This window comes from Pteropus alecto, unplaced genomic scaffold (assembly GCF_000325575.1).
Source record: "Pteropus alecto unplaced genomic scaffold, ASM32557v1 scaffold14, whole genome shotgun sequence".
Lineage (NCBI taxonomy): Eukaryota > Metazoa > Chordata > Mammalia > Chiroptera > Pteropodidae > Pteropus > Pteropus alecto.
The window spans coordinates 7,119,080-7,129,228 of NW_006436810.1; the positions used below are offsets into that span (position 1 = coordinate 7,119,080).

General features: G+C 48.9%; 1 protein-coding gene across 1 annotated transcript in view; it reads right to left on the reverse strand.

The window, feature by feature from the left end:
• The window catches only part of RAX (retina and anterior neural fold homeobox), a 4,720-nt gene extending 784 nt beyond the window's left edge, over positions 1-3,936 (reverse strand). The window contains exons 1-4 of the mRNA XM_025048123.1: positions 3,489-3,936; positions 2,735-3,184; positions 1,593-1,645; positions 14-133 (exon numbers count right to left, since the gene is read on the reverse strand). Coding sequence (XP_024903891.1) covers positions 14-133; positions 1,593-1,645; positions 2,735-3,184; positions 3,489-3,777 — 912 coding nt within the window. The 5' untranslated portion in view covers positions 3,778-3,936. The remainder of the gene's footprint in view (positions 1-13; positions 134-1,592; positions 1,646-2,734; positions 3,185-3,488) is intronic.
• Between the last annotated feature and the right edge of the window lie 6,213 nt (positions 3,937-10,149).

A 10,149-nucleotide genomic window follows, 5' to 3' on the forward strand; every position in this document is an offset into this window, starting at 1 on the left:
CCCCGAGGGGCGCCAGAGCCGCGGAGGGCGGGGAGCGGCTGAACGAGAGGAGGGGCGAGTCCTGCAACTTCATGGACGACACCTCGAGCTTCTCCTGCCGCCGCCACTTGGCCCGTCGGTTCTGGAACCACACCTGCGAAAGGCAGCACAGCGGCCGTCGGGCTGCAGGCCAGCCAGCTCGACTCCCCCAACCCCAAGTAAAACTGGGGCTCAGCTATTTCACACCTCCTCCTTTCGCCCCTCCCCCGCGCGCTTCATCCTTTCTTTTCCGTCCCGTTTTCTCCTTTTTGTCTCTTCCCTCCTTCCCTCTTGTTTCCTCTGTGTCTCTTTGTCCCATCCTTGTCCTCCCTGGCGTTCCCACCCTTGTCCCTGTTTATCTATCTCACCGACAGCTGTGGTTCTGTTTTCAGCTCCTGGCACGGAGCAGGTGCTCAGAAAAAAAGTGAAGTGAACCCTGGAATGAGACCGTAGGACTCTCGAAACCAGATCTCCCCAAATTTGTCTTACCTGCTGGTGGGCTGCCTGCCCCTCCTGACACTTCAGTTTAGACTGTCGTGGTACGGCTCTCAGTGGCCACGTTTTTCTCTCAGACTTTCTGTGGTTTACCTACCTTTTGTCTCCATCATAAACTTGTATAAACAAATACTCTAACTACTGTAACTGGCCACACTGGATGTTAAAATACAGCTATTTCCACGAATTACTGGTTATGATAACGAATAGAAGAAAGTGGGTTTATTTTATACCAAACATTTGAATTGCTGCTTTAATAAGATTTTCGTTTTTATTTCATTGATATCCTTTTAGGATTCCTAATATGTCTTATAAATGGCTTTCAATGGTTACGATAGTTCGAGTGTATTACATCTGCTTTTACTTTATGAAGTTAGTTCTGACATTATCACCCTAAGATGAATTCAATGAGCTCAAGTTTTCCTTTTCTTTTTTTTTCTTTACATGTAGAAAGTCCACACCAGAGTGAAGTCTGCTCTTAACAATGAAACTTCAATTGTTGAGTCGATAAAAGCACAAGAAAGGGTGTAGTTAGGGTTCCACCACCAAGTTCCCACCGTCAGAAACAGAACAGAGAGAATTGGTCTAGTTTAGTGGAGAATCTTGAATGAACTTTAGCCAAACTGGTCGTTTCAATGTTGTACTCGTGAAGGGAAATAGAACAGTTGCAACTTCAGACTAAGAGAGGTGGGAGAAGAACCCTGGGCACCTGAGCTGAGCAGGGCGAGTGTGTGTGAGGCTGGGGTTTGAGAGAAAAAGAGAAAGAACTAAAATGTAAGTTCCCCTGACCCCTTCCCACAAAAGATCCGTCGACATATCTGAGGCCTTGATTTTCACAGAAATATTAGATACTTGCGGATAACAGAGAAAAGAGAAACATTGGCCTGGGTGAGGCTTCCACCCCCCTGCCACCTCCGTTTCTCTGCATGTTTCATTTCATCCCCCTGAAAATATCAGCTTTAGTCGTAGGATCTAGCATCCAGAGTCAGAGGGCGAAAGACTAGGAAAGTCGGCTCTTAAAGTCAGGTGCCCTCAACACGGTTAGAGACCCTGCCCGGCCCCCGCCCCCTTCATCTGACCACATCACAGCTGTGTGTTAAGAACTGGTTATATGCTGGGTGCTGTGCTGGCCCTGTGGTCACAGAGAATTCACAGAGACAATGATCTCAAGAAGCTCACAACGTAGAGGAGAAGCCAAAATCCCTGAACAAGTAAAGAGGGAAGAAAGAATGTGGGACAGAGGTGGCCTCAGGTATGAAGGCATCCCCTGAGCTGGCTGTGCCTCTCTTCTGCAGGGGCACGGGAAGCCTTTGCCTGTCCTCTTTCTTCATCAACTCTCGCTTGTTTGCTTTTCCTCTCCCTACCCCAGCCTCCCTCTCTGAAGAGCAAGTGCTAATATGTCCACCCCTTCAATGAAATCATGGCAGCTTTACTGCCCCAAATTAGGAGAAATTGAACTGTCCTTGGCAGTTAATCCCGAGACACATTAGGGAACCATATTTTAAAACCATGACATTTACTCATTACTTAAAACCCCCAAACTAAGTAGAAAAGACAAAGGCAAGAGCTTGTCTCCTTTTACTTTTAAGACAAGACTAAAAGCCCCCCAAATCTGAATATCTCACTTCCTGGAAATCTAATTCATTAGACAGACGCAAAAATCCCATCTCCGTTCCACTGTCTTTCAGATGTAGTGAAATTGGTTCCCAAAGACTCCTTTTCAGAACTCTGTAAACTCTCCCAATTTGGAAATCCTCCCAGATTTTTCACAGATGACTAGCAAATATTTAAGGCTTTCAAATATTTTAATGATCAGGGATTAAAGATAATTCAGCTTTAATTAAAGCGAAAACCCCTTTACAGCAACAACAACAAAAAGGCCTCTGCATCAGCGGGAAGTTTGGTTGGATGTGCACCAGAGAAGCAAAAGTCAGCGTCTTAAACAAATCCACTGAAAGTTTCAACTGCCAGGCTCCAGGCCCCTCGCAAGAAGACAGGGTTTTCCTTTTAAGCACGGTGCACGCAGCGGGTGACTAGGGTGGCATTTGGGGCCCGGGTCCAGTTACCCTCAACTGCTGTCTACATTCCCTCTATACTCGATCCCCTGCCCCAATCCTGGCTGCATCTAAGGAACTGTCGCTTCTTCACCTTGCCAGCCATTTCCAGTTCCTCTTTTTAGCTCAGAAAAGGGGGACCCCAAAGGGGAGATGATACTACAAACTGGAACAGAATGTGAGAAGGGTAGTGCGTGGGGTACATGGAAGATCTGTAACGTGCCTTCGGGGCTCTGGGCCAAGCAAAGCGAGGAAGGCCAACAGGAAAAGCGCCATCACAGATGCGTGGACGCCGGGGGATTCAAGGGAGCATTGGCTGCAACTGGCCTCGGGCCCTCCCGGGGACTGATCTGGGCGCTTTACCTGGACCCGGACTTCGGGTAAGTTGACCTTGCCCGCCAGCTCCTCGCGGCTGTAGACGTCAGGGTAGTGGGACTTCTCGAACGCGCGCTCCAGCTCGTGCAGCTGGTACGTGGTGAAGGTGGTGCGGTTCCGTCGGTGCTTCTTCTTGGGCTGCTCCTCCTCGGATAACTTCGCGTCGCCAGCGGCGGGCCCGGCAGTCATCCCGGGGCTCGGTCGCGCCTCCCCGGGCTCCTTAGGGCAGTAGGGACGAGGGGCTGGGACGACGGGGCCCCGGACGGTCAGAGACACTCCCCGGAGTATCACCGGGATCACCCCGCCCACCTGAACCCTGGCGGAACGACGCGTGCTCGGGAGATGGCCCGGGGAGGTCGGGGTGAGGGCTGCGAGGGCCCCCTAAGCTTTTCTCTGAACTCAAGTTGGAAGCTCCTGCTATGCACACAGCGCCCAACCCCGCGCCCAGGTGCTTGGGTAAAAGTGAAGTCAGGGGCTCCCTCCTCTCGCAGAGCCACTGAGTTTGGGCGGTCTAGGGCCTCGCGGCCGCGGAGAATGCGCACTCACCTTCGTACTCGGGAGCCGGAGCCGGGGCGGGCTGCTGGGAGGGCTCAGCTCCTCCCCCCGGCGCCTTGGTGCAGGCGGCCCGCGCGCCGGGCGTCCTTTCCCGCTCCTTTGCGTTTTGGGCGCCTGCGTCCACCGGGAAGGAGCCGAGGATCCCCTCGTCCTTGGTAAATCCCAGGATGGCTTCGATGCTGTGCAGCCGCGAGGTGCTGCCGCCAGGGCTGCGGAGCAGGTGGCCGGCGAGCGAGAAGCTGGCGTCGGCCATGGCGGGGCCGCAGCCGGGCAGGTGCATGGGGGAGCGCGGGAGGCGGGGGCCGCGCGTTCTGTAGCGCCGTTCGCTTGAAGGCGGAGAAGAGGCTCGAAGTCGGCGCTTCCGGGTGCGGCCGTGCGAACCGAGCGATCCCGATCCAAGGTCAAACTCGGCGGGCGCCACTGGCTCCGGCTGCGAGCGCTCGGGCCGCGGCCGCCCGGATCACTGCAGGAGTCGGAAGTTCCAAGTCCGGGGAGCTGGGGCTCCGGGCGCTAAAGGCTGCGAGCCCGCTCCCCCCGGCTCCTCCCCCCTGGCCGCGGACCCGGCCTCTACTTCTCCGTCCCTCCCCCCGCAGCGGGGCGGGTCTTCGCTCGCCCGGCTTCAGGGTCCTCGCCCTGCTGCCCCGGGCGGGGCCGGCGCTCCGAAGATTCCACCTCCCACCTTCGATCCGCTTCAAACACTCCAAACACACACCGGGGACCGGCGGCGAGGTGTTCGACAGGCCTGGGGACCCGGGTCCGAGGTCCGCGCCCCCGGGTCCTGCCTCAGTGGGGCCGACGCCTTGGTCTCATCGACCCCCTCGGACTTGCCGTCATCCTCGGGCTCCCCTTCCCCTGCTTGTCCCCGCCACCCCGGAGTCGCCCCTGCCGTCGGCTCGCTTCTTCTGCAGGGCTGAGCGCCCCGGGCGGCCCTCGGAAAGGCTTCTTGGCTCCCCGGCGTTGGAAGTCAGTCCATACTTCTTCCCAGTTTGAATTTTCCTCTCTCCGTCCCTCTTTTCACGCCCACGGGCATTCCTCTTTCCGGTCCGTAGTCCGAAGCCCCGGATTCCGCCTTAATTTGGTTTGTGTCTATCTGTTTTAACTGCTCGTCTCTGTCCCCTCGGACGGGCGTGCGGGCCGGCTCCCTCACTCCAGCGCCCGCCCCAGGAGGCGGCGGGGCCTTCTGTGCCCGCAGGACCCGTGACCTCAAGAGCCCTGCAGTCTGGGATGTCCGAGTCTTACTTGCTGGTGGGCTCAGGCCGGATGGGAGACCCGCCAGGGTTCCTCACTATCACAGACTGTGTCCTGCGGGAACCCTCCCCACCGAACAATTCTCCAGGAGGAGGAGATGACCCAGCCTCAGGCTGACCGGGGAAGGGCCTTGGTCAGGGCGGCAGGGAGGCCTGGAGCTCCTTCCAGGGTTTCGGGCGTAACGCGCGCTTGCACTTCTTTTCCCTTTGGGGACACCCCGAGGCTTCTGTGGCCCAGAGTGACTCATAGGCCAAACGGAAAGACGATTTCTACGGGGAGAGTGTTTTTTTTCACATCCCCCAGTGCTGTGAACAGCACTGTGATCTCTGGCACTTCTCAGATCTGATGCCGGAACCCAGGCGGGCACCCAGCCTTCTGTGAACCGAAATAATTCCCTAAAAGTCTAGGACTTTTAGGAAAGGACCTACAGATTCTTAAAATCTTTGCAGCAGGCACCTTGATATCCATGCAGCCGCCCCCCCCCTTGTTTATTCCCCTTTACATTCAAAGAAGCGTTTACTACGTCCTTTCTGAGGATCCAGCTCTGACATGGGCCATGTCAGCCTCACAAAAGAAAGGCCAGGGCCACTGGCCTTGAGGAGCTTAAGGTCCAGCCTGGGAGACAAGACAAAGGAAGAAACAAAAGAAAAACACGTATCTTTGGATCTACCACCTTTAAATTGATGTCAGAGGGACAAAAATGACATGTGACTATGCCAAGGATCTTTAAATGGTTAATTTTCTGTGATGAGCACATGGGGATTGTGGTCATTACATGAACAGATCTATTTTTAATACAACCATAAAAAGGTAAATTAAAATAGCAATCATGTGAGTTTGCAGCAGATAGAAATTGAATTACAGATTCAAGTGAAATTATTTTTTAATTTTAATAAAAAGCTAAATTAATGAAAAATCAATACATGCTTTATAGTGTTTGCAGATCACTTTATAATTTTCAGACTCTTTTCACATTCTTTCTATCATCTGATCCCCGCAGCCCTGTGAGTTGAGCAGGACAAATGTATTTATCCCCATTTTAGAGAAGAGGAAACTGAGGCTCAAAGTGATACATACAGCTATTAGGTGAAGGGGTCAGGACTAGAACTCAGATCTACTGACTTCTTATCCAGTGTTTTCTGGCTAAGGCTCATTTGTAATTATTATTGTAGAGGGTGATGCTTTGAAAAGGATCGAAGCATTTCTTAGCCTGCATTCTTTCCAGAGGTTGAATCCTAAGAAGCTAAGATGGAAAGAAGTGAAGACAGAGTCCCTGGGCAGAAGCCTTTGGGCCTTTGGGTGCATCCAGGAGGACTGAACAAACTCTGGGGAGGTTCCTGCCACAGTCCAGAAGAAGCCTGCCCCCAGGTTCCACTTAGACTTTCTAGGCTGCCAAAGGCATTGCCTCCACCTGGTGGCACCCCACAAGGTCCCACGTACTAGTTACGTACATAGATCAGGTGGCTGGGGTGCTGATCACTTCGTAACCAGAGGGCAGCCTTAGGGATAACTCATTGGTGTTTGTTGTTTCTCCTCTGACTGAGAATGCTTCTTATGTAAACTTCTCCAATATTAAATGGATCTCTATAATCACCGCTAAACAAAGACTGGCAGCGTTTTCTTAAGCTCCTGCCCACACGCTAAGGGGCTTATGGCCTTGTTTTCCAAAGTTAATTCCCTCTGGAACTGCCCAGCTCTCCCTAATAGGTCCAGGTGAGGTTAGCTTTTATTTACTGTTTATTTCAGAGTCTTGGGAGAAAAGCAGAAAAGACTTCAACAGCCACTGGTGAGGGACGATGGGGGAAACAGGGCAGAGCAGGACAAGGGGAGGTTGGAGCTTCCTTTGTGCAAGACATAAAGAGCTAGTCAATACTATTGTGGGCACGGTGGAGGGTACTCCAAGCAATCAGCCGGGGGTCATTGTTAGGGGCTAATCTACATGTGTATTTCCCAAGAACTCGATTAGGGAAGATGAATGGCCTGGGCCATGTCCCTAATTCTTCTAGCAAGAAGCAGCAATTTTCCAGCAGTTACGCAAGCTCCTAATCAGCCCAGCTTCAGCAAAAGTAAGGAGCCTGGCTTCTGAACTCCACCTCTGTTTAATTCATTAATTCATTAGGTGGATCAAAGAAAACTCCCCCCTCTTGGCCTCCCCGCCCTCCTGCTTCCCATATGGGCTGAACTAAGACACAGCGAAAGCCCCTGTAAACCCGGCGTGACTCTGAGAAACATTTCCAGAAGTAAGGAGAATGGGGTGATTGAGCGTGGGGGTGTCTTAAGAGAGGGAGGCTCTGTGTGCTGTGGGAAGGGCAATACAGAGCTACAACTGAAGTTGGGGGAGAAAGAGATCAGGGACTGCTTAGTCCTAGCAAAACAATGTGTAACCATCAGCAGCAATTATGCAATTACGTAAAGTTATAGCACAAGGTGACCCTTCTCTCTTGGATGTGTGCAGGAAATCCCATTTCCGGAAGTATTCCAGGTGGATTGCTTTACCCACAACACTTTAGAGAAATGGGCATCTATGGAATGAGTTCCCTGTGTACCGGGTGGGCAAGGTCGTGTTCCCCGGCCGGTAATCATTTCCCCTTGAAGTGAGGTTTTAGGTTTGGGTGTAAAATATCTATTTAAGGGCCTATGTATAAAACAACTTGACTATCTGCATGTGGACTATCCCCTCAGTAGATGTAGTTTAATCCTGGAATAACTCCCCGTGTCTCATACCTCACGGGAAAACCACTAGCTGGTCCATGTTCATTCAGAGAAGGCAACTTAGCTTTAGTTTTAGGCAAAATAAAACACAACTCATATAATCATTACACACCTACACACACTAAAGTTTAACAAATTCCATTGTCTAGAGTTAAAAACAATATATGCCAGTTATTTTTATAGAATACTAACTCTATGCGAGGGGGCACTCTTTCTAGTACTTTGAGTGAATTGCCTAATCAGTTCTCACAATAACCCTATGAGGTAGACACTGTTATCATCTACACTCAGATAAGGAATCTGAGGCACAGAGAGATTAAGCCACTTGCCAAAGGTTACACAGCTGGTTTCAGGTGGATCCAGGACTTGAACCCAGGTAGTTTTTCAGGAATGTTTGCTATGTTTACCACCTTCCAATAAGGTGTAATCTGTACTGTTAATTCTCCTGTAGCTTTAAGAGACCTAGGAGATAAGGTAAGAAAAGTTGAGAGTCAAAGGATCCAGGAATAATATGGTTTAGAGTTTGAGTGACATGAGAGTGACGGGCAGTCTATAATTTGTTTGGTCAATTATGATGATGACAGATATGCTTAGGTATACCACTCAATTTCCTAAGGCTGTCTTATAAAGTTTAGGGAAGTCTCGCTCTGTTCCCAGAGTTCCAATTCACTCTCAGTGGTTTGTAAATAATACGTTTTAAAGTGTCTGCCTTTGATGCTAGGAATTCTCCTATATACTATACTGTGTATTGGATGCCATGGGCAAGATATGCAAGTTGTTGACAATGGCTGCAAAAAAAAAAAAATCAATAGCCGAATTCTTTATTCAATACTGACAGTGAGTCTAGGGATAAAATACACTATGCTTGTTCATCTCTCACTACCAAATCTTCCTGATCGATGAAATATTTTCCTACCTGCAGCATCAAAGAAGGTATCAAGAAAATGTTCTTGAGAAGCTTATCAGAAAGATAATTTTTTTTATACCATGCAGAGGGGTGTTGATCGTGTGTCCAAAGAAGTGGGGAGTCCAGAGATCGTTATTAAATGAGTAATTTTTTCACTAGATAATTTTTTTTTTTTTTTTTTTTTTACAAATAGACAACTAATAATGAATATCCTTGGCCACATTTATAAAATTGGCACAAACATACTTCCTACACACCAGTTTACTAGTCAATATGACAATCGGAATATTCTCTAACGTTTTCAGACTAAATTGAAGTAAGTGTTGATAAAAGGATGGTGCAGTGAATAACTGTGGCTAAAATACATAAATCTATGAAGAGATGGGACTATACGGGACTTTTCTGGCTGAACTGAGATTCTTCTTGGATGGGCATGTGGAGACAGACATTTCTTCTGATCACAAGATGAAACGGAGAGCTGTTGTGTTTCCTGGCAGTAACACAGTATTTGAAAGACTTCCTTTTGTATAAGCACAGGGGCCACAGTTATTTGCAAACCATCCAGTAATTAGCAAGAGGTCTCTCTTCCTTCAGCATTCCCACCGTTTCTCAAAAAATCAGGATATTTTTGAGAATGTCGTAAAACTAGTCTCCGATTTAGTTTTCTGTTATTTCAAAGGATCATATATTTAAGCTGTAGGAAGGGGAACCTTGGAGATTATCTTGTCTGCTCACTCACCTCTAGCCCCCACCTTCCCTTTGTAGATGTGGAAATGGGGGCACAGAGAAGTTAAGGGATTTGCCCAAGATGAGACAGAACGTCTGTGGCAGGGCTTGGACTCCCCGACTCGCCGTTAGGCTGCTGTGGCTTCGCCATCTTACACTTGGACGTCCCATGCCTATTCCTAGCATAAGTCTGTATATGAATCCAGAGAAATATATTTGTTGTACAGCACAATGAAATTACTCTTCACATGACTCCCCAATCATTTACCAACACCGTTACCATACTCCTGAGCTTGCTTTTGCAGTTGATGCCAATCCATACAGCCTCTATGTAAGAGAAAAAAAAAATCCCTTGGCAATAGATTTGCAGGGCTTCTTAGCAAACAGCTGATATTCCTAGCCACTGGTGTGCTGTGATCAGCTCTTACTGGCCGTGAGAGCTGATGGTTAGCACCTCTTACCAGCTCTGAGTTCAGTAATGTCACATTGGTGGCTTGAAATCAGCCATAGTGGGAGTATTTTCACCACAGAAATTAATAAACGCTAAAAATCAGGGCATTCTCCCTCCTCCCTCCATTAATGGTTTTTAAATATTTACTAGCATGCTAGTGTTCCTACTTCATTAAAAAGCAACAAAATCAGGAAGTATTATTAAAACTAGCATATGATCTATTAGATAAGAAGTCTGCCTTTTTGCCAAAAAAAAAAAAAAAAAAAAAAAAGAACGTCTGTATCACGGTCTCAGAATATGTAAATAAGAAGGAAGCTTGGATTCCTGCCAAAGAAATGGGCTTTTTTTTGAGTTGCTAGGAGCAAAGCTATATTAAGATAATTCCTCTTTACTTGTTTTCTAATTAAACTAATTGAATTCCGAGTGTCCAGGGGAAGCACAAGAGACATTTATCTTGAGGGGATGATGGTCTTGAAGCCCATCAATCCTCTTAGAGCAGTAAGAAGGCAAATCCAAGGATGCCCATTTTGCAATAGCCTTGACTCGACCCCCACCCAGAGTCTGGCCATCTTTGGGTTTCTTCTCTCTCTCTCTCTCTCTCTCTCTCT